Source organism: Leptonychotes weddellii, chromosome 5, assembly GCF_054177405.1.
Source record: "Leptonychotes weddellii isolate Sample4059 chromosome 5, ASM5417740v2, whole genome shotgun sequence".
Classification (NCBI taxonomy): domain Eukaryota; kingdom Metazoa; phylum Chordata; class Mammalia; order Carnivora; family Phocidae; genus Leptonychotes; species Leptonychotes weddellii.
Window position 1 is genome coordinate 68,604,778 of NC_138373.1, and position 25,037 is coordinate 68,629,814.

At 44.5% G+C, this 25,037-nt stretch overlaps 1 protein-coding gene across 2 annotated transcripts in view; it reads left to right on the top strand.

Annotated features, from left to right (window-relative positions):
* Positions 1–25,037, top strand: part of NINJ2 (ninjurin 2) — a 75,380-nt gene that overhangs the window by 30,762 nt on the left and 19,581 nt on the right. Inside the window, exon 1 of one of the 2 annotated variants that reach the window (XM_031030919.2) lies at positions 9,160–9,561. The exons of the other annotated variant lie outside the window; for it this stretch is intronic. Within the exon in view, the coding sequence (XP_030886779.2) occupies positions 9,517–9,561 (45 nt within the window). The 5' untranslated portion in view covers positions 9,160–9,516. Of the gene's footprint in view, positions 1–9,159; positions 9,562–25,037 lie in introns of those variants that run through there. 2 annotated transcript variants of the gene reach the window in all.

Below are 25,037 nucleotides of genomic sequence, written 5' to 3' on the forward strand. Positions count from 1 at the left end.
GCAGGGGATCTGCTTCTCCCTCTGACCCTCTTCCCTCTCGTGCTCTCTGTCTCTCATTCTCTCTCTCTCAAATAAATAAATACAATCTTTAAAAAAAAATACATATAGATGAGGAGACTGGTCTAGAAACATGAGTCTCCTAGCGAGGTGGGTGGAGCACCTTCCAGAACCCACCGGGCTTCCTTACTGTCTCCGCGGCTCTTTGTAGGACTCCTATGCGGCTGCAGAATGCTCTCAGAGCCTCCAGTCTCCCAATGGCCCTGGAACTTTCCTCTCCCACACCCACAACCCCCACACCTCCCCTCCACTAAGAGGGCCACCTCTCCAAAGGGCACCTGAGGGAAGAAAGGACCCTGGCCCTCTGACAGGACCGTGTTGTTGCCATCCAGCACCCGAGCAAACTGCAGAATGGGCCCTTTTATGCAGTTTGACAAGCAATCAGATTTTCCACTGCTTACCTGTGGAAAATGTGTTATCCCCTTCAGATTACCAGACCTGGGAAACCATCAGACAAGAGAGTCAACCAAGCCACACCAGGCCTTGACAACAACTCAGAACACAATGGCTGCCATGGGCGGAGGGGCGGGCCAGGGGCTAAGCCCTGCCTCACGTGATCCTTACCACACCCCGGTATTATTCTCATCCTCATTTTACAGATGAGGAGACTGGGGCTCGGAGAGGTTAATGGCAATGCCACACACTTACTAAGGGCTTTAGGGATGGGCTTCAATGCCAAGCCTAAAGCCAGAGCCTACAGGGGTAACCTCCATGCAGTACTCTGTTATGCAAGGCTGACTGGGCCCAGGATTCTTAGGTCCTCGTTAGGACTAAATGATTTTGCGACCCCTTTACTCAAGGAATCATTCTAAAGCCAGCCATAGTTAACCAGTAATGTGGAGGTCCTTCTCTTCCAAGAGACTGGAAACCTCTTTGCCACATCTTCCAGGGACCCAGGCGGACTCCACAAACAATGCTCATCCGTGAGGACAGAGGCACTTAATCTTTAAAATTCTGATTCTAGCTCACAGCTCATGCACAGAGAAGGTCAGAAAAGGTGAGTTCCTGTGCTCATTCCCACCTCTGCCCAGGCTGTGCTCCACCCTGAAATGCCCCCTCCCCAGTCCACTCACCAACTAAAGCTTCTAGGCTTACACAAAGATTTCCCTACTCCATGAAGCTCTTCAGAACTATATGAATCCATGCTGATTTGTCTCATTCTTTTTTTTTTTCAAAGATTTTATTTATTCGATAGAGAGAGACACAGCGAGAGAGGAACCCAAGCAGGGGGAGTGGGAGAGGGAGAAGCAGGCTTCCCGCGGAACAGGGAGCCTGATGTGAGGCTCGATCCCAGGACCCTGGGATCACGACCTGAGCAGAAGACAGACGCTTAACGACTGAACCAGCCAGGCGCCCCTGATTTGTCTCATTCTTTCTGGAGTATTTTCTTTTTGTCCTAAACACAACTTCTGCCTTTTGTCTCTTTTGACTCATGTGAGAGGCTTTTGTCTCTTTTGACTTATGTCTCTTTTGACCCAGCAAGCTCCTTGAAAGCAGAGGCCAAATGTATTCTGGGTCCCCTGCCCCAAGCACCCAGCACACGGCAGACTGCTAGTCAGTACTTACTAAACTGAATGCAATGGTCCTGAGAACAAACTTCCTCCCTCCTGGACCATTCATGCTGGCTACTTCTCCCCTCCAAAGACATTGCTGGCCCCCCCACCCCTTACCTAATTCCCCTGAGGCTCATGACCTTTGAAAGTGCTGGGATTTGTTTTTCCTGCCTTGTCAGAAAGAAGCCTTGACCTTTCTGAGAATCTTTTGTCTGTGGGGCCCAAATGGCGGGGCCTGGAAGACGTGAGACCAGTTTTTCTGCACCTGAGCAGGGCTCTCATTGAGCTCTAAGAGGCCATTCAAGGCTTTGGCAGCTCAGACTTTTAAAACCACCTCTGTCCAGACAGTGGGTTAAAGGCAAGATTCAGAGAAAGGTGTGTGAGTTTTCTTCTCCAATCGTGTCTCTTTCTCAAGGGTTCTTCTCAACCTAGTGTGTTTGCCTTTCGCTATTCTGGGAGGCTGAGAGCCTCTTTTCCTCCGCAGACTGAGACAGAAGTTCTGGAGCAAGAAACAATGGGTCAGCCAGGACTGCTCACTGAAGCCTGCTGGGAGCCTTGAGCCAGCTATACCCCTCTCTGAACCTCAGTTTCTTTATCTGTAAAATGGGGGAGGGGGCTGGGCATTGATCACTGAATCCCTTCCTGCACTAAAACAGCATGGCCTTCTCAACGCTTTCCCCGCCTCCACCCTCACCCTGCCACTGACTTCCCACAGGATTTTGAACCACACTGTGGTCAGGGTTGCACCTTGGCCTTGCCCAGCTTGCAGTTCCTATAGGTTGGGAGAGTCCTATGGACAGAACAGGGCTCCTGCCATCCAGCGTCCTGGCAAACTGCCGAAGGGGACAGAGGGGTCTTTTATGCAGTTTGACATTAAATCAAGAAATCCTAGTCTCCCCTACTTACCTTTGGCTTTGTCCCTTTCAGATTACCAGCGTAACATCTTTCACTGAATAATTTAATAACAATAATAATATCTGAGATTTTTACCTGTTCTTTACAGTTTATAAAATGGTTTTACATCTATGATCTCTCTCTTTTTTTTTAAGATTTTATTTATTTATTTATTTATTTGAGAGAGAGAGAGAGAGAGACGGAGAGCAGGAGGAGTGGCAGAGGGAGAAGGAGCAGCCAACTCCACACTGAGCACAGAGCCTGATGTGGGGCTCGATCCCAGGACCCTGAGATCATGACCTAAGCCGAAATCAAGCGTCAGATGCCCAACTGACTGAACCACCCAGGCGCCCCAACAATCGCTCTCTTTTTTTTAAAGATTTTACTTTTAAGTAGTCTATACACCTAACATGCGGCTCAAACTCACAACCCCAAGATCAAGAGTCTGCACGCTCCACTTACTGAGCCAGCCAGGCGTCCCCGTACAACCCCATGTAAAAGACAGGGATTATTATTCCCATTTTGCAGACCAGGTAAATGGAATGATCTACCTAAATTATCCAACAAGAATGATAAAGCTGAGAATGAATGTACTGTGTCCTGCAGAGAAATCACAGGGACCTAGAAGCCAGGAGCAAATACAGACCTGTTTAAGGATGTTTACCTTACCATGATAGGACTCAGTGTGAACATTTGAAGGAACAATCTCTGTAATATATGCAAATAATATGTAATTCTGCCCCTGGAGATTTTGAACCAGGAGCTTGCTTAGTGCTTTGCAAAGGAACACAACAGAACTCATTCGATTCCTTCCCACGAGCAAGAGCCCAGAAACCAGAGGAGATCGTGAGGGCAGAGGATATTGGGTGATTTCCAGCCTGCTTTGTTCTTCTGATAAGGGGGGTGGGAAAGGAGGTAGGGAAAAGAGTAAAGAACTCCCCATGTTTGGCTCCATTCCCTTTTCATGCCACAGCTCTTGCTCAGAGCTAGGCAGGGTGAGAGAACCCTCTTGAGACCCAAGCTCCCTTCCTGCAGCCCCAGGGCCTCCCCCTTGGGAAGGGCAGTGATGAAAGCACACAGTGGGAGGAAGACGCAGGCTGTAATCTCTCCCACACGTCCCAGCTCTCTGATTCATATAGGTCATGCCCTGCTGCGGTCTGAGGCTCCTGGTAGAAAGTGGCAGAGTGTAATTCTTCTCTCCAGAAAGGAGAGGCTTTGAAAATGGTACCCAAGTTCAATTAGATCATCATCCCTCAACTGGGCACAGGAAAACAAGGTAATCCTTAAGAAGGTGAAGCGAGAGCTTCGTACCCACGGCATGGTCCTGTCTGGAGAGGTCAAACCGTTGCGCCTCAGACACCACTCCTGTCGCTTTGTAGCCTGTCCCCTGGGCTCGGTCAGAAAGTGCAGCTACCCTGAAGCAGGAAAGGCACCGGGTCAGGCAGGAAAAGCCATTCGTTTGGGCTATCCAAGGAAGACTTACAGATCAGAATCCAGGGCCACTGTGGACAGTGTTTCTCAGAAAAGGACACCACTTGGTTTGCACTTACCAAAGCCGAGGCACTTTGAACAAATTCTCTCATTTGATCCTCACATCGTCTCTGTAGGGGAGGAACTATTCTGAACCTCATTTTATGTGGGATGAAGGTCAAGGTCACACAGCAAGCCAGTGGCAGGTCCAGGATTCATGCACAGGGAGGGTGACCCCAGAGTGTGCACCCCTGACCAGAGCACGACACTGTACTGGGGTGCCGGGTGTGGACAGGGGTGTATGAGACCTCTGAATGGCAATGCCCGGAGAAGGAGTGACCAGAGTGCCAGGGAGGGGAAGCTCTGGAGAACAAGTGACTTCAGACCACCTTGTGAAGGAGCAGCCCTTTCCTGGGAAGCTGGGCCCTGGGCCTAGGCCCCACGGTCATTGCCTAACCTCCGTGGCTAAACAAAGAGAGCTGAGGTGAGGAAATCAGAACATCCTGGGGAAGGAGCAGAGAACAGAAAACACACTGACGCCGCGGGGCCGGGGGTGCCCAGGGACAGGGCACCCTGCGAGCCTGGCTGAGGGCTCTGGGGTGGGAGCCACCTCGCTCGGCCGGCCGTGTGAGCCTCCACCGGCAATAACCACGTCGGAGAGCTCAGGGAACCGTGAGAAAAAGCACAGGAGCCAGACAGGTCCTTTTATCCCAAGGAGCTTGAGAACCTCACAGACACCCCTTAATTACAAGCCCAGGAAGAAAGGGAGGGAAACGGTGCTTTGGCCGGGACACTTGCCTCATCAGCTATTGTGGAGACAGGTCTGGGAGGCCGGAGGAGGTGGATGCAGAGAGGTGGACATCCGCAAGAGTGTGTCTCAACCCAGGGCCAGAGGTTTCATCGGAGGCAAGAAGCCCGCAAAGCCTCAGCCAGACACACCGCGCTCCAGCTGCGGCATGCTCTCCCTGCCCATGTGCTCTTAGTCGGCACCGTCCTCTACTACGACAGCCTTGCTCGAGTGAGGGCAGGGGGCACCGTCCAACAGCCTGACTACGGCCTTGTAATGAAATGCGGCCAATTACAGCATCGCGTGTGCCAGACACTTGCAGCATTTATTCTGGAAGGTGAAGTAAGGGTTAGTAATCCTTTACCGGCACAACTGGGGACTCTTGTCTCCAGAATCAGGTCACCTAAGGGCTGCCGTATGGAAGGGTGTTCCATTTCAGACAAAGCTTAAAAGTATGAGAAAGCAGATCGCTATGCAGTTTCCTTGTACTACACAGTAGTCTGGCTTCTAATTTATGAATTGGTAGATAGACCTGTTTCATAAGTCCCTGCTCTTGGTGTCTTGGCCTCCTGCCTATTTGGAGAGGGGGTGGGAGTGCCGTTCCTGGTGAAAACCCCTAACACTGTCCTTGTCATTGTCCCTGGGACTGGAGCGATCACATGTTTCACTGTAATGACACACAGATGTTTTCTGGCCTTCCAACCCTTGAAAACCTTAGGCTGCTATGACCCTCAGCACAATGCAAACAATCTTGAGGGATAAACCATAGAGCGCTGAGTAATTTATAGGTATGCAGTCTGGTTACTCTGTGCATGTTGACAGCTAATCCCAATGACCAGGTTATTACCATTGCCTCGTTCCCTTTCCTCCTCTACCTTCCATTCCTGGTGAGGTCCATGTCTGCTCTTGCAGCTTTTTGTCTGTAGGCCTTTGTCTTCAACCTAGGCCAGGCAACTAATCAGAATAGCAGGATGGTCCTGGTTTCCTACCCTCAGAAATTTCCAGGGGTACCTGCATGGCTCAGTCAGTTTAGCGTCTGCCTTTGGCTTGGGTCATGATCCTAGGGTCCTGGGATTGAGCCCCGCATTGGGCTCCCTGCTCAGCGAGGAGCCTGCTTCTCCCTCTCCCTCTGCTCCTCCCCCCTGCTTGGGCTTTCTCTCTCTCCACCTCCTTCAAATAAATAAATAAAATCTTTAAAAAAAAAAAAAAAGGAAAGAAATTTCCTTGAACCAGTCCTTTACCCTCCCAGGACCTTCCTCTGCCCCCAACAAATTCTCACTAGTTCTTTCTAACCAATTGACCTTTAGCCCATTAAAAGTCCTCCTCTCTGAAGCCCTTCAGAGTAGATAAAAATCCCCTGTAACGTAGACCCTATCTCTCAGAGAATATTCCTCACTTTTCTCTTCCGTCCTTTCTTCCCACATGTTTCCTACACCAGCACCACCTCTCTGCCAGTTAACAGGATCTTCTCTTGCCTGTCAGTCGACCCTGAAATGGGTACAGGAAGTCATGTGAGGTGCATTTCCCGTGCTCGCAGGGGAGCACGCACCCCTGGGGTGACAGTCTCTCACGTAGCCCTCGGTAATAGCCCATGGTACACGCTGTACTAGTGGGATGAACCAAATGCTTTGGGAGAACTGAGAAAGAGCGATCAATTTAGCCTATGGGGCTGAGGAAGGCTTCCCAGGGCTTTAAAGAGTAAGTAGAATTTCTTCAAGCAGAGAAAAGAATGGGAAGCAGTATGTCCTTTGTATGGGCGGAGTCTGTCCTTTTAAAAAATCATGCTCCTGGGGCGCCTGGGTGGCTCAGTCGGTTAAGCGTCTGCCTTCGGCTCAGGTCATGATCCCAGAGTCCTGGGATCGAGCCCCACATCGGGCTCCTGGCTCAGCGAGGAGCCTGCTTCTCCCTCTCCCTCTGCCTCTCTCCCTGCTCATGCTCTCTCTCTGACTCTGTATCTCTGTGTCTCAAATGAATAAATAAAATCTTTAAAAAAAAAAAAATAAAAAATCATGCTCCTTTGGATAAATGTAAAATGTTCCCATTGATTACTCTGGTCCCTGAGATTTGATGAAACTTCCTAGTGGGGCCTGCACTTTTCCTTTGAGAATCAGTCATTTACCGGAAGTGAGAGGTTAACTATAGATTATTGTTTCTACAATCCCCAACGAACCAGAGGTTTCCCTGCACGCACCCTTGTACACATTCACATGTTGAATTCACCCTTGATTCCTCAGAGAGACCATGGAAGTGCAGAATCTTTCTGGAGTCCCGGCGGGGCCTCTGTGGGCGCTGTCAGGGACATGAGTTTGTGTGCTCAATGGAGGAGGTTGAAACGTCAGGCTTACGTACGTCTTCCGCAGCCTCCCCAGGCCTGGCAGCTTCCTCGTCTTTGCACGACAGCTGTTTGTTTTCTAGAGGGTACTCACAATGCTGACAGTGTATGCCACCCGGCATGTGAAGACACAGTCCTGCCCTCAGGCCTCTGGGAGCCTGAGCTAGAGACTCGGCTCTGGGCGCAAACACAGCTTGAAAAGCAGGCAGGCTGAGCCCGAAGGTGTGAGGCCTTTGTTTCCTTCTCTGAGGAGAAAAAGAATGAGCTGGCTAGATGAATTCTCTGAAGAAGGGAGCACACAGGAGTACCCAAGACCTCCCTTTGTGGTGGGTAAGAGGGGAGGCTGGGGTCGCCTCAGTGCCCAGGCACTAAAGACTGCCTAGGGATGGAGAAGGGAAACACAAGCCTGAGGCAAGTGGGAAACAGATGGAGGCCAGCAGTGAGGGATGACAGGCCCCAGGGGGGAAATGAGAGGCCACCCTGTGAGAGGAGTGCCATCTGCCGAGCCTCCCATGGCCCCACAGTTCTCACCCGGCACGCCGCCCCTCCCCCACTAGGGCCTGGGGCTCATGGCCCCACACCCACTGACCTAAATCAAGCCCTGCTGAGCAGGTGCCCATGGAGAAAGCTGGAAATGTGCACATTGTTGAGGATGGCTCACTGTAATGTCCAGTCCAACTGGACTGGCCTTCCTTTTAAGTTCATGATTGTTCCTGCTAACTTCTTTTTTTTTAAGATTTTATTTATTTATTTATTGGGTGGGGGGCAGAGGGAGAGGGAGAGAGAATCTCAAGCAAACTCCTCGCTGAGCGCAGAGCCCAACTCAGGGCTCCATCTCATGACCCTGAGATCATGACCTGAGCTGAAATCAAGAGTCAGACGCTTAGCCAACTGAGCCACCCTGATGCCCCTCTTGAAAATTCCTATTAGCTAGGACTTGATCACGTGGACATACCGTAAGAGAGATTGGGGAAGGTTGGCTTTAGCTAGGTGTTCATGTGCCTGGTCAAAAATCCTACCGCTCTGTAAGAAGGTCAAATATATATTGGGGGATGACCTCCTACAACAAGCAGTAGTGGCCTTGGTTCCCGGAAGTTCACGGAAGTTTTTGTCCCTCCTGACTCTGGCCTGGGGAGGAGGTTCTTGCCCGGGAAGAGATATGGCAGGCATGGAAGCATGGACACGGGAATGGCGAGGAGGATGCAACAGGACGAGTTTAGACCAAGCGATGTCTAAAGCCCTTTGCACTCTTACGCCACTTGGAGAAAGCATGAAGATGATGTGCCTCTTCCTCTATCCTAACTTAGGGGATAGAAACGGAAGTTCTTGGGACAGATTGCGGAAGTGAATTGTATAACATGGAGTTCTTTAAAGAACACATCTTCAGGGCTGCGGTTCTCCTGGTCATAGCTCAGCTGTGTTAACCAAGAGGGAGTTGAAATCATTTCCTTTAGGCACTAGACCCACATATTATGCTCCTGCCTAGCAACCCCATTCTGCAGCTGTGCTGGGCCGAGCAGTTCAGAAGAGCTAATCCACCAATAACGCTGCACTGGGCACCTACTGCTTGCAGGGCATTGTGCTGGCTGCCGCAGGAGAGCCCAGGGCAGGGGAAGGTGTGTTTAACAGAAGCTTGCGCTCCCTGGCCCCTTCCTCTCAGCCGCCAGACTGACCTTATCTTTAGCTGAGGACTTCCTGCGCACCGTAATTACTTGACGGCGCAAGAGGCTTCAGTTCCGAGTCAGCGGATGGGCTCATGAGTCATGATGCATATGGTAGCGACGGCTTTGCTGACTGTGCACTCACCCTCTCAGCTCTGCGCTTTGGGCTCTGCACGAGAAACGAGGGCTGCCAGAGGGGGCTGATGGTCAGCTACTCCATAGCATTGACCTTGCGTCTTTCGGGGGTCCAGCCTTGTGTGCGGGGGCGCGCGCGCACGCACGTGTGTCTGCGCTTGTCAGGATGGGGAAGGCAGGACGGAGGTACAAAATGACTGGGGGAAGTGAGGAACTCAAAGTGGACTTTGTAGCTTTTAGTCGCAGTGATGTCAGGATGAAGTGGGAGGGTCGGGAGCAGAGAGGGCCCCGAGCTAAGAGTCACCCTGCGGTCACACTCTGTTTGGCTACAACTGAACTGAGTGTTCAAATATCATTGCCCCCATTTAAAAAAAAAACAGGGGTAATGATGGCCTTGCTCAACTCCAAAGGAATTCTAAAATGAAAGACAATTGGCCCGTGAGCCCTGCAAAGATAAGGTCTCTACTTCATTTGTCTGTGCCCTTCAGCACCTGGTATAGCGCTTTGTGCACCTAGTACATCTCGAGTGAGTATTGTCTAGACCAATCACTGAAGTCACCTGTTCCACCCGACGACCTGTAAGGAAACCGAAACCCAAGGAGGGACAGCGACACGGGAAGATCAAACATGGAAAGCGCCCAGTACCTGACCTGTGTTGAGCATTCAGTCAACGTAAGTGTCCTTCCTTTTGAAATGGCAGCTTCAGGAGTAGAATCCAGATGTTTGACCTCTGACAGCTCTGCTCTTGCCCCTCACCGTGTTGCTCTGAGTTGTCTGGCTAACATCAGATGGCTTGTTTAAGGGGGAGGAGGGCTCAGCTCGCAGGACAGCTGATGCAGACACCTGCGCCCATGGTCTAAGTACGACGCATGGTTAACGAACAAGGGGCCCTGGAGCTGGGCGGCCTTGGGTTTGAATCCCAATTCTGCCATTGACTGCGTGACCTCATTTACTCTCTTTCTGCCTCAGCTTTCTCATCTGTACAATGGGGACTGACATTGTATTTAAGCTCGCAAGGTTGTGGTGAGGATCAAATGAATTAAAATACATAGAGTGCTTAGAAGAGTGCCTGGCACATCGTAAGTGCGTTATTGCCGCTTCTCACCGGCAATGTTAGGCTTTTGTCACGGAGATGGCGCTGCAAGGGCGGCGCCTACACTCGGCCTTCACAAAGACAGCCGTCTGATGGTGGTGGAGTTTGCTATTTCTGAATAGGATAAGATTCCCATAGATGTTCTAAAGGACTGGACACCCTATTGCGTGATTTCTTTGAGGGCTGCGGTGCTTCTGCGGTAAGGACTCTCAAGGACTGAGTTCGGTGCCATTCAGTTGGTGGGCAGTTAGGAAGCAATGATCAGTTAGAACTCTTGGGGATGTGTGGATCTGGGGTCATCATGCTCTAGCCACAACACACTGATGGCTGAGTTAGGACACAGGTTTTCTACAAGCACATCTCCTTCCCTTCAAATCTTTCCAATCCCAGGCTTCATTGAGATTTGCTCAGCATTAAAAAGTCACTGGAACCCCCCCCAGCACAGAGAAGGTGGCTGAATGCCAAAGGACTGGAGCCAGGAAAACTATGTGAGAGGCAGTCTTGCTCCTGCCAAGAATGGGATGCAATTTCCTACCCTTACCCCTGCAGTGGGCCCCCCAACCTCCTGTCATTCCCATTTCCCATCCACCCCCAGTCCTATGAGCCACAGATTTCTGCCTGAAAAAGCAATTCAGCGCTGCTCACTTAGGATATTTCCTCCTGACCTACTTCCTGAGTGCTGGAACAGAACGCTTGCCCTGCTGAGAAAGGCAACGTTAGCTCAGCATTTCCCCTGTCAAACGTCACCCAGATGATGAGTGTCTGTCACTCACTCCCAGCCAATTACCACACCTGAGAGGTGGCTTTTCTTACTGATTTCCCATGTCGACACCTGGACTGACTAACCTGACAGGTTCCCTGATTAGAGCTGAAAACTGTTTCCTGGTAGAAACGTACTTTTGCCTTTTCTGTTGTGTGCCTGTTTTTGTAATTTGGTTCAGAACCACCATTTACCATGGACCCAGGGACTGAGATTGTCATTCCTGAGTGTTTCTAGTTCCTTCTTCTTCTTCTTCTGCCTCTCCTCCCCCTCCTCCTCCTCCCTCTTCTTCTTCTTCTTCACATTCAATACCTTACAGAGTACCTACTACATGGTCAGGTATTCTACATATTACCTTTAATATGCCCAGTAGAATATTACCATAATTCTACATATTACCTCCAATATGCCCAGTACTCAACCTTGTGAGGTAGATATATTAGGACAGTGCTTCTCAGACTTTAATGTGCGGAGAGAATCTTGTTATAATGCAATTCTGTTGAGTAGGTCTGGGAGACAGCCTGAGATTCTGCATTTCTAACAAGCTCCCATGTGATATTGATGCTGCTGGTTCTAACTCCTTGAGTATCAAAGGAATCCTTGCACACACTTCATTGCTTCATTCTCCCTCCATCCCTTCCTTCTTTCCTATCCCCTCCATCCTGTTTAGGGCCAAGGCAACTTTACCCACAGTCTTGTGGACCCTACGTCTTCTGGTTCCTTGATTTACTACCTTGGTTTGGTGGTCCCTATCTTCCAGTAACTTCCTGGGAAAGTGAGCAAAGAAAGTAAAATGTTACTTACTAACATAACTGAAAATGTCTTTACACTGGATTGATAGTTTCCCCATGTATAGAATTCTAACTTCCAGAGTGGCTGTTGTAATATCCAATACCACATCAAACCTCTGTCCTTTCTATCTCACTTCTGAAGGTTTTTAGATTCTTCTCTCTGACCTCCAGTGTTCTGGAAGTTCACAATGCTGTGCCTTGGGATGGTTCCTTCTTCATTCATTATACTGGGCATTTATTTGATGGGTCCTTTTGACCTGGAAACTTATATCCTTCTGTTGTGGGGGAAAAAAAAATTCCTTTGATTATTTCTTTAATTATTTCTTCCTCTCTCTCTCTTTTTTTTTTTTTTGTTCAGTCCATCTGGAGCTCCTGTTATCAAGATGTTGGATCTTCTGACCTGATCCTTTGATCTTCCTAGCTTCTGTATCTAATTTCCCATCTCTTTATCTCTCTGTTTTACTTTCTGGAAGATTTTATAAACTACTTTTTCTAACTTTTCTAGTTGAATTTTAAATATTTATATTTTTAAATTCTCAGAGTTCTCTTTTGTTGTTCATTGAATATTCCTTTTTCTAATAGGCCACGGTTCTTTCACGGGTGTTACAGCCTCTCTTCTGTCTCCAGGGCACGATTCTTTTCCCTTTTTTGAACTTTCTTCTCTCTACATTCTTTTCTTTTCTTTTTTTTTTTAAGATTTTATTTATTTATTTGAGAGAGAGAGAATGAGAGAGAGCACATGAGAGGGGGGAGGGTTAGAGGGAGAAGCAGACTCCCTGCCGAGCAGGGAGCCTGATGCGGGACTCGATCCGGGGACTCCAAGATCATGACCTGAGCCAAAGGCAGTCGCTTAACCAACTGAGCCACCCAGGCGCCCTCTCTACATTCTTTTCTCTGCACTTCTTATTTCTTTAATTTGTTTTCTGTCTTTCATGTAGACTTTCTATTTATATTAAAGGCACTAAACAGTTTACCAGAAGGAAACGAAGAAGTAACTGACAGAAGACTCTTCATTGTACCCTTTTGAATCTTTTGAATTCTGAACCATATTAGTATAAAGCCTATTTGAAAAACAAAACAAACCTTTTAGAAGTTTATTTTAAGCTTTAGGTGCATGGGTATAGCTTATCCATTGAAGAGCTTTACTGTAGTATGGTGACTAACATAACATAATAAAATTAAATTAAATTTAAAAAAAAAGAAGAGCTTTACTGTAGAGATATTGAGATGGGGTGTCAAGCAGCTTTTTACCTGAAGGGACTTCTAAGTGTCAGCATTTAAAAGTCTCTCTGGGCCATTAAGTCTTTTCTGATAAGAATCTTCTAGACTCCTGTCTGGGGAGAGGTGTTGGGGGAAGATATAAGCCTACCGGCCAATTTTCTTGAATGAGTGTGGGAGGAAGGCTGGATAGCCTATCGCTGAAAATGAAGCTTTTTAACCAGGACCCTCAACCCCCTCCTAACTATACATACCATGGAGTCTGTCAGCCTCCAGGGCATGCTTCTCAAGCTGTCTGTGGTGAAAGACCAGTTTTTAAATTTCCGATCTGTCAGGGACCTACATGCAGTTCTAACGCACATGGCTAGTCCATATCTCCTATCACACATGACTCCCAATAGGAGTTCAAACATCCAAACTGGTCTATATCCTGTTCAGCAAGAAGAATCCACTGAGAACTCACTTCAATGTTGAGGCAATTTCAAATTTCTATAAAAATTCTAAACACTTATTCTTACTTTCTGTACTTATCTTATTAGGGCCAATAACAAAGTTTGTGGGCCTAAACCAGTTCATGAACCACGATTTAAGAGCACTGCTCTAGAAAAGAGCAGATCTCTGATCTCTTGCCTTGAGGAGAAGCTGTCACCAGGCTTTGAGGGGATGTGTGGGGACTCCTGGAGTGTTGGACTTCTCTGCAAATAGACTTTTAGCTCATCCCCCATCTCCACTCTGCACTTCACTCCACATTCCTTGGTACCCTATGTTTCCAAACCCAGTGCCTTCATGAACTTCTCATGTCCCATTATTGGTTCCTTTCTGCAGGCATCAGACCACAGCTTCTACTGCTTGGTCAAATCATTTACCCCTCCTTACTCTACTTTCTTCTCCCGTTCTCTTTGCCCTTGCAATTTATACTTTAAAAGATCCCTTTCAAGGGTGCCTGGGCGGCTCAGTTGGTTAAGTGTCTACCTTTGGCTCAGGTCATGATCCCAGGGTCCTGGGATCGAGTCCCGAGTTGGGCTTCCTGCTCAGTGAGGAGTCTGCTTCTCCCTCTCCCCAACCCCTACACCCCTACTCATGCTCTCACTCGTTCACTCTCTCTCTCAAATAAATAAATAAAATCTTTTTTAAAAATGCTTTTCACTGGCTTTTCAGGGCACCTGGGTGGCTCAGTTGGATAAACATCAGACTCTTGATCTCAGCTCAGGTCTTGATCTCAGGGTTGTGAGTTCAAGCCCTGCATTGGGCTCCACATTGGGTGTGGAGCCTACTTAAAAGAAAAAAAAAGTCCTGCTGACTTCTTTGCAGAGTTGATCCTAAAAGTATGGAATTTCGAGGGACCCAGAATAGCCAAAACAATCTTGAAAAAGAACAAGTTTGGAGGACTTACATAGCCCAATTTTTAAACTTACGGCAAATCTATGGTAATCAAGTAATCAAGTGTGATACTGGCATAAAGATAGACCTACAGATGGATGAAATAGACTTGAGAGTCCATAAATAAACCTTCAGATTTGTTTGATCTTTGATAAGAATGCCAAGACAACTCAGTGGGGCAAAGAATAGTCATTTCAGTAGGTGGTGCCAAGACACCTGGAGATCCACACACAAAAGAATGAAGCTGAACCCCTACCTCACACCACACACAAAAATTAACTCAAAATGGATCATAGACCTAAATGTAGGAGCTAAAAATTTAAAACTCTAGAAGAAAATATAAGAGTAAATCTTCATGAGGGAAAGCTTTCTTAGGTGTAATACCAAAAACAAAAGTAACAAAGGAAAAAATAAACTGGACTCATGAAAATTAAGAACTTTTGTGTTCCAAATGACACCATCAAGAAAGCGAGAAGAGAACCTTCACAAGAGAAAATATTTTCAAATCATATATCTGATAAGGGACTTGTATTCAGAATATATAAAGAACTTTTACAATTTATAATAAAAAGGCAAATAACCCAATTTTTAAATGGGCAAAGGATCCAAATAACATTTTTCCAAAGAAGATACACCAATGACCAATAAGCTACATGAAAAGATGTTCAACATCATTAGCCATCAGAGAAAGACAAATTCAAAACTACAATGAGATACCACTTGATACTCACTAGGAGGCTATTATCACAAAGACAGATAGTAACAAATGCTCTTAAGGATGTGGAGAAATTGGAACCTCACATTGTACTCATCGGAATGTAAAATGGTGCAGCGCTTTGGCAAACAGTCTTGCAGTTCCTCAAAAAGATAAACATAGACAATAGGACCCAGCAATCCCACTCTTAGGTGTATATGTTCACACAATGAATGAATGTTCAAAGCAACATTATTCATGATAGTCAAAAAGTGGAAACAACTCAAATGGTCATCAGCTGAAGATGGATAAATAAAATGTGGTATATCCATATAGTGGAATTTTATTTAATGATAAAAAGAAATGAAGTACCGATACACACTACAACATGAATGAATTTTGAAAACATTATGCTTAGCGAAAGTCACAAAGTCACAAATGCTTCCATTTACATAAAATGTCCAGAATAGGGGAATCTACACAGAGAGAAAATAGATCAGTGGTTGCCTAAGATGGAGTCCAGGGGATGGGGAGAAAATGGGTATGGAGTTTTTTTTTTCAGGGTGATAAAAATGTTCTGAAATCGATTGTGGTAATGGATGCACAACTCCGTGAATATACTAAAAGCCACTGAATTTTGCACTTTGGATAGGTGAATTGTATGGTATGTGAGTTACATCTCAATAAAGCTGTTACAATGGGATTTCTAGAGTCAACCCAGCATGTCTAACTGCAAGTCTCCAGCATCATCACTCTTGAATGTGGAAGTCTCCAGCTTATCTTATGCACAGTGCTCTCAATTTATCAACACATTAGATCAAATCTGAGGTAACACATTTGCTCTCAATCTGATGGTGACTTAAGGGATTGCTGTTGGCTTCATTAGGGGATGTATCAATATTGAGTCAGACAAATTAATAAACTGTGCCTAACTTGACACTCTCATTCCATAGAAAATAATTTCTTTGCTTTTTAAAAAGATATCTCCTGGGGCACCTGGGTGGCTCAGTTGGTTAAGCGTCTCCTTCGGCTTGGGTCATGATCTCAGGGTCCTGGAATCGAGCCCCGTGTCGGGCTCTCTGCTCGGCAGGGAGCCTGCTTTTCCTTATGCCTCTCACTCCCCCTACTTGTGCTCTCTCTCTCTCACTGTCAAATAAATAAATAAATAAAATCTTAAAAATAAATAAATAATAAAAAAATAAAAATAAAAAGATATCTCCTTTTATTAACAGCAAATAATACAAAAAGCACCTCCCTACTTGCAAGCTTCAGAATGTATTCTGAGGGGCACCTGGGTGGCTCAGTCGTTAAGCGTCTGCCTTCAGCTCAGGTCATGATCCCAGGGTCCTGGGATGGAGCCCTGCATCGGGCTCTCCCTGCTCCGCGGGAGGCCTGCTTCTCCTCCCACTCCCCCTGCTTGTGTTCCCTCTCTCACTGTGTCTCTTTCTGTCAAATAAATAAAATCTTAAAAAAAAAAAAAAAAGAATGTGTTGTGAATGAGGATGCAAACCCAGTTTGTCCATTTATTCAACAAATATTTATAGAGCATTCACCATGTGCGGGCTGCTCTGGCAGGTTCTGCAAATGCAATAAATGGCAGATGAATTACAGAGAGGAGAGAGCTGAATAGGTGGCCCTAAACCAGTCTGTCTTGAATCTCAAAGGACAGAGGAATTGGTGGTGGTTAACTATTGAGGGATTCAGGGAAATGTCTACAAATCTTTTTTTCTCTTGGAGAACTCAGGGTGGGGTTTTTAAAATTACATAAATATTAGAACAACACTAACAGAAATGGGGAACAAAAGAAAAGAAGTTTAATAACAGTTCTGCCCCCCACCCTTCCCCCCATTGATCTCATTTCAAACCATGTCTCTGCTCCCACCCAGTTTTGAAGATTCTGGCTTCATCTCTCCCTAACTTTGGCCACCTCCATTCCATGCCTCTCAGAGGACCTAGTTCAAAGGACCTTCCAAGACTCACTTGGAGAAAGTCAGACCTGAGGTGTTGAAGCTTGGTGGCAGCCAAGACCCCCCAGTTGCTCAGGAGATTGGGGGAGGAAAGGAGTAGATGTGAATCCCAGCGCCAATTTGCTTCAGGACACATTTCTTGAGACTCAGAAGCCAGGCAGGGGAGGGCTGCTGAACATCAGGGCTCTGCTAGTTGGGCCGAAGGAGGGGGGGCCACTGCCTCAAGTGTGTAAACCTTGGCATTGGAGGTGTCCCGTGTTCAGAGACCGGCCGTGTAAAAAGTGTCACCAGCAAGTCAGTGGGGGACATCTTAGGGAGGAATGTGAGCCCCTACTCAGGCACGCTGGGCTGCAAGTCTGACCTCGCTGAGGAGGAGAGGCAGCAGGCCAGTCACCCCCCTGGGGGGGGCACTTTTCCACACTCTGGGGGTGCTGGGGGTTCCTAGTGCCCAACCCTACTGCGGAGAGTTGGGTCCAAATGCCAGCAAAGCCGGAACATGCTGTGAGATCTTGATGTGTCTCTTCACCTCTCTGAGCCCATTTATTCATCTGTAAATGGGGATAATAATCCTCACCTCGGGGAATGTTGTGAGGGTTAGAGATGGCGAGAAGCTTAGCACAGCCTCTTCCTCTCAGTGCGTGACTTGCCATTGTGTCTAGGACACATACCTATTCTTGTGGGCTACGAGCCCCCCTAAATTTCTAGGATTTAGCTTTGTTATTCTCATCTCTCAATAAATAGAATTTTTTTAATATTAAAAGGCTTATTGTACAACATGACTACAATGTAATACATGTTTATTATAGAATCTTTGAAAATTTCAGAAAGACAACCCAAAATCAAAATAAGCCAATAATCCGACCCCTCAGAAATAACCACAGTTAACATTTTCATTTTAACACTCAGTCTTTTTTTTTTTTTAAAGCTTATAATTTTAATAGTGGTTCCAATGTAGTAATTACTTCACTACAAAGGTACAGCAATATAAGATATATCAATATCCTCTTATTCTTAAAACGAAGCAATCAGGGGCACCTGGGTGGCTCAGTCAGTTAAGCGTCTGCCTTCGGCTCTGGTCCTGATCCCGGGTTCCGGGATCAAGTCTGAGTCAGGCTCCCTGCTCGGCAGGGAGTCTGCTTCTCCCTCTGCCTCTGCCCCTGCTCCAACTCTCTCTCTAATAAATAAATAAAATCGACAAAAATTTTAAAAATGTTAAAAACGAAGCAAATTCAGAATTTGGAACTTTTTTTTTAGTTTCAGAGGTAGAATTTAGTGATTCATCAGTTGCATATAACACCCAGTGCTCATTCCATCAAGTGCCCTCCTTAATGCCCATCCCCCACCTCCCTCCCCTCCAGCAACCCTCAGTGTGCTTCCTAGAGTTCAGTGTCTCTTATGGTTTGCCTCCTTCTCAGTATTCATCTTATTTTATTTTCCCTTCCCTTTCCCTATGTTCACCTGTTTTGTTTCTTAAATTCCACATATGAGTAATCATATGGTATTTGTCTTTCTCTCACTGACTTATTTTGCTTAGCATAATACCCCCTAGTTCCTTCCACGTTGTTGCAAATGGCAAGATTTCATTTTCTGATGGCTGAGTAATATTCCATTGTGTGTGTATATATATATATATATATACCACATCTTTGTCCATTCATCTGTCGGTGGACTTCTAGGCTCTTAAGAGTCTCCCAGTCTTTTGATTTATGTAGTAGTGTCATGAAGTACACACATTTAGTTACTGATTTGTGTTCTACTCTAAGTATCTGTCATCATAATTCTCATATAATAACATTTAAAGTAATTAGCATTTAAAATACTAATATCCCATAGTATGATTATATCATAATTCTTTAGCCAACCCCCTATTGTTAGTTATGTCCTGTTCTCATTGTTTTAAATGGTACCATAGTGAGTATTCTTAAAGTAGTTCCATTTTACCTCAAACAGGAAGCACATTTTTAAGGCTTTTGAGACCCACTGACAAATTAACTAGACAGGAAAGACTTTTTAATTTTGTGTTTTATCTATTTATTTTAATATTTCTCTTTTTCTGCTTATAAAACAAATACAGTCTTGTCAAAAAAATCAAACATTGTAGAAATATATATTAAAAAGGATTTTAAATTTCCCTTAATTCTATTGTCCAGAGATCATTGCTATTAAGTTTGGCGTACATTAGGAGTACCTCGAATGACTCCAATTAGATGCTTAGGTTCAATTGATTACCACTTTTTAATCATCTGCCTCTCTTTCTCTTCATTTCTTACAAGCCCAGGCTGAGTCATGAGTGAGCTCCTTCTTTGAAGGTGGCCTGTGGCCAGGTCTACACCATTCACACCCTTGGCACAGCCCAGTCTGGTTATCACGGGCAAGCTCAGGCAGCCACCCCAGCCTCTCTCCGGAATCCACTGTGGGTCCCCTCTCCCTCGAGAGGAAAAGCAGGAAGGGGGCACCAGAATGCGGCTGTAAACCTAGGTTCTGGCACTCACCCTCTGGATGCCCAGGGGGATGTGAGTGAAAACACCTGTGATGCAGCCAAGTCTAGAATCACCCTTGGGCATTCTAGAAACAGGTCATTGGCAAAGTACTATCTGTACATATCTACACACACAGGGAACAAACATCTATGGGCTCACACACAATTCAGTGCCTAGATTCTGTATGTCAGCAGCTGTCTCTGTACCCATGAATAAGCTCAGTTCTCTACCCAAGCCTTATCTGCAGATGTTTGTGAGATGCGTTTACATGTGAGAGATCAAGTTGTCTCTGGAGGAGACCTCCCACCTCCACAAGAGCCCAGAATTACAAAGAAAATCCTATTGGTGAGAGCAGAAAGTCCCTTATAATAGAAGGGTTCAATGGTATACTAGGGGGGTACAACAAGGCAGAGGCCTTGGGCCCTCTGGCCCTTAAGAGTGCAGCATTTCTCCCAAACTGACCACACCCCAATCCATCCACACCTTCCATTCAGATTTAGCTCTGTTCTCAGAGCTACAAGCTCCCATGACACTTCTTAATGCTGTTAATGGTAACTCCAACCAATAATTCTCTTCTGTGGCTGCTAAGATCCTTAAAAGAAGATCCATGAAATCTTCTTGGCCAATGGCAAGAGAAGTAGGAATTTCACTTGGCCTTATATCATCTCAAGATACATTTTTTTTTTTTTTGAGACTTCAATTCATCACACGTGTATAATAACTCTTTGGCTTTATGTAATGTGAATAGTATGCATTATCTTTATTCTTTGACTTGTCAGACCTATTTTCACTTATTTGATCCTTATAACATTTAAGTCTGTTGGTGTCAGACAATGTTCTCATGCGTTAACAATCCTTAATATCCTGGATCACAGAATGGAATCTCCAAAAGCCCATCTGTAAGGAAATATATGATAATAATAGCAATACTGGGATTTATTGAATGCTGACTACGTGCCAGTCAATGTTGTAAGCTCTTTGCATGCATCAATTCATTTAGTCCTCACAACAATTCTGTCAGGAAGACACTATTGTTATTTTCATTTTACATATGAGGAACTTGAGGCACAGAGAGGTTAATGACTTGCCCAAGGTCACTCAGGTAGTAGAACCCAAACAGTACTCATAAGCTCACAGCCTGTAGCTGCCAGCATTTTGGTGTTTAGCATTCTGGTTTCTTCCCTGTGAATATAAAGGCACTTTGTTTTGCTTTAGAAAACTGAGGTCATGGATATACTTAACGCGCATTAAGTGTGTCTTTGTTCAGGATATAAATTTGTGGCATACCTTTAGATTTTATTTATTTATTTATTTATTGAGAGAGAGAGTGCGCGAGCGCATAAGTGGAGAGACGGGCAGAGGGAGAGAGAGAATCCCAAGTGGACTCCACACTGAGCCCAGAGCCCCACTCGGGGCTCCATCCCACCACACAGAGATTATGACCTGAGCTGAAATCAAGAGTCAGATGCCCAACCGATTGAGCGACCCAGGTGCCCCATGTACCTTTTAAGAAGTTTTTCAAGTGGCAAAAGTTTAACATTTGTGATGGCTATTAATCTTTTCCTTTGTGATTTCTGTCACTTTTTAAAAGATTTTATTTATTTATTTATTTATTTATTTATTTGAGAGCGAGAGAGAGAGAGAGAGAGAGAGCACGCAAGCAGGGAGAGGCACAAAGGGAGATGGAGAGAGAGAACCTCAGGCAGACTCTGCGCTGAGCTCAGAGCCCGACTCAGGCTCGATCTCACCACTATGTGATCATGACCTGAGCCAAAATCAAGAGTCAGATGCTTAACCAACTGAGCCACCAGGCGCCCCCACATTTTTTATGTTTGGAAAATCCTTCCCCATTACAAGATCACTATCTTGTCTTCTGGTTTTATTATTTCTTTTTTTACCTTTAATTATTATTTAAGTTATTTGAAATTTATTTGATGAATAATGTATCCCTTTCCCTTATAAGTCTGATATTTCCTTAACATTCATTACGTTCTTATTTATTCTAAGATCTGTTTCAAAGTTGACTGATCTGTTTATTTAATAGATGTTATTTTCTAGAGCAAGTCTTCCCCCCTCATTCTTTTTTTATTAACAATCATGCCTTAATATTTTGCCAAATAAACAATAGAATTATTGCATCAAGCAATATTATTGGTTAACCTAACAACTTAATTTGAGAAGTTGATAAATATATTTAAGATATTCAGATTTCTAATTTTTTCCATTTTATTTTATTTTTTTTAAGATTTTATTTATTTATTTATTTATTTATTTGAAAGACAGAGAGAGAGCACAAGCAGGGGGAGCAGCAGAGGGAGAGGGAGAAGCAGGCTCCCCACTGAGCAGGGAGCCCGATGCGGGGCTCAGTCCCAGGACGCTGGGATCATGACCTGAGCTGAAGGCAGACGCTTAACGACTGAGCCACCCAGGCGCCCCTAATGACAGCATTTACCTTTAATACAGCTTTTACTACATTCCATAATATGTTTGATTCCCAAAATTAAATATAAAATCTGTAATTGATTTTTTTAAAAACAGCTTTTTTAGAATATATATATATCTCATCAAATTCACCTGCTTAAAATGTACAGTTCAATGGGTTTTAATATATTTAGAGAATTTTGTAACTATCACCATCATCTGTTCCCAGAATGTTTTCATCACTTTTAAAAGAAAACCTGGGGGCACCTGGCTGGCTCAATAGAAAGAGTGTGTGATTCTTGATCTAGAGGTCATGAGTTTGAGCCCCACGTTGCGTGTAGAGGTTTCTTAAATAAATGCATAAATAAATAAACTTTTTTAAAAAAAGAAAGAGGGGCGCATGGGTGGCTCAGTCGATTAAGCATTTGACTCCTGATTTCGGCTCAGGTCGTGATCTCAGGGTCGTGAGATTGAGCCCTGCGTTGGACTCTGCACTGGACGTGGAGCCTGCTTGAGATTCTCTCTCTCTCCCTCTGCCCCTCTTCCTCCCTGTAAAAAGAAAAAAAAAAAAAAAAAGACAGAAAGGAAGAAAAAGAAACCCTGTACCTATCAGCATTACTTCTCATTCCTCCCTTCTCCCAGTCCCTGGCAACCACTACTCAACTTTCTACCACCACAGATTTACCTATTCTAGACATTTCATAGAAATGGAATTCTGTAATATGTGGTCTTTTGTGTCTGGCTTTTTTCACTTAGGGTAATGTTTTCAAGGTTCATCCATGTTATCCCATGTATCAGTATTCCATTCCTTTTAATCACTGAATAACATTCCATTGTATGGATATACTACATTTGATTTGGTTTTTAGACCAAATGGACTGATGGACATTTGGGTTATTTCTGCTATGGCTGTTATCAGTGCAATGCTGCTATGAACTTTCATGTACAAGTTTTTGTGTGGACATATGATTTCCTTTCTCTTGAGTGGTATCTGGGAGTGGAATTGCTAACTCATACGGTAACTCTATGTTTAACCTTTGAAGAACTGTTAAGCTGTTTTCTAAAGTGGCTGCATCATTTTACATTCCCACCAGCAACAAGATTTCCAGTTTCTTCACATCCTCATCGACAGTTGGTATTTCAATGGTTTTTGTTGTAGCCATTCTAGTAGGTGTGAAATGGTACCTCATTTATTTACAATGATAACTAATGATGATGATTATGCTGAGCACCTTCTCATGTGCACGTGGCTGTTCATGTAGCACTTTCAGAAAATGGTCATTTTTAATTGGATCATTTGTCTTCCTATTTATTGAATTGTATGAGTTCCTTATACGTTCTAGATATTAACCCCTTATGAGATACATGATTTGCAAATCATGTTCATCCATTCTGTGAGTTCTTTTTTTCACTTTCTTGATGGTGTTATTTGAAACACAGAAGTTTTTAATGTTGGTGAAGTTCAATTTATTGTTTCTTTTATTGCTTCTGTTTTTGGCGTCATATCTAAAAATCCATTGCCTAACCCAAGGTCATGAAGATTTACTCCTATACTTTCTTCTAAGTGTTTTACAGTTTTAGTTTCTTAATTTAGGTCTATAATCCATTTTGGGTATTTTGTTTGTTTGTTTTAGGTTGATTGATTGATTGATTGATTGATTGATTTAAGTAATGTCTACACCCAATGTGGGGCTCAAACTCATGACCCCAGGATCAAGAGTCACATGCTCTACCGACTGAGCCAGCCAGGAGCCCCTCTATGATCCATACTGAGTAAATTTTTTTATATGGTGTGAGGTCAGGGTCCAACTTCATCCTTTTAGACATAAATTTACATTTGTCCCTCATTTGCTGAAAAGATCATTGAATTGTCTTGGCATCCTTGTTAAAAATCAATTAATCATAAATATGAGCATTTATTTCTGGACTTCCAATTCTTTTTTATCAACCTATATATCTATCCTTATGCAAGTACTATGCAGTCTTGACTATTGTGTATTTGAATTTTTAGTTTATTTTTGGAATATAAAAGTGTATTGAAAGCATATTTTTAAATTTTCAAGTTTTTTAAATTTTTTTTAGATTTTATTTACTCATTTATTTTAGGGAGAGAGAGAGCGTGAAGGGGGGAGGAGCAGAGGGAGAGGGACAAGCAGACTCTGCTGAACACGGAGCTTGACATGGGCCTCGATCCCACAACCCTGAGATCGTGACCTGGGCCAAAATCAAGAGTCAGGCACTTAACTGTCTGAACCACCCAGGTGCCCCTAAACTTCCAAGTTTTTAGGCACTTAAGCTTTAATATTCAGTTTTATGACATATGGTCATTTAAGCCTTAATTTACAGTTTTATTGCACTTTGGTTAAAAAAAAATAAAGGTAAGAATTTCATAAAGTACACAGCCCAGCGTGTAATTATTAGGCTTATGAATTATAATATTTAGAATTGCCCTGTCTAATATAGTAACCACTAGCCACACGTGACTCTTGAGCAACTCAGAATGTGACTAATGTAACTAAGGAACTGAATTTTAAAATTTTATTTGACATTTTCATCACCCTCAAAAATTTCCTCATGCCTGCTTGCAATCATTTTCCATTCCGCCCTTGTGTCAGGCAATCTGCTTTTTGTCTCAATAGATTTGTCTATTCTGGACATTTCATATAAATAGAATCATACAATATGCAGTCTTTTGTATCTGGTTTCTTTCACTTAACACAGTATTTTTGAGGTTCATTCATGCTGTAGTATGTATCCATACTTCATCCCTTTTTATTGCTGAGTAGTGTTCCATTATATGGACATGCCACATTATATTTCTCCATTTACCAGTTGGTAGACATTTGGATTGTTTCAATTTTATGTAATTTTAATTAATTTAAAATTTAAATACTGAAGCAGGTAAAATAGCTCTCCTTCAAGCCAACTTTATTGCATTGGGAAGACTACATTTCTCTTGAACCTCTGAAAATTTAGTACCTGAATTAAGATGTGCTGTAAGTGTAAAATACACACTGAATTCTGCAGACTTAGAATTATTAATATGCTTAAAAACATGAAGTAAAAGATTGAAAGAAGGAAGACGGGGGTGCCTGGGTGGCTCAGTTGGTTAAGTGACTGCCTTCGGCTCAGGTCATGATCCTGGAGTCCCGGGATCGAGTCCCGCATCGAGCTCCCTGCTCAGTAGGGAGTCTGCTTCTCCCTCTGACCCTCCCCTCTTCTCATGTGCTCTCTCTCTCTCAAATAAATAAAATTTTTAAAAAAATAAAATAAAAGGGCGCCTGGGTGGCTCAGTTGGTTAAGCGACTGCCTTCGGCTCAGGTCATGATCCTGGAGTCCTGGGA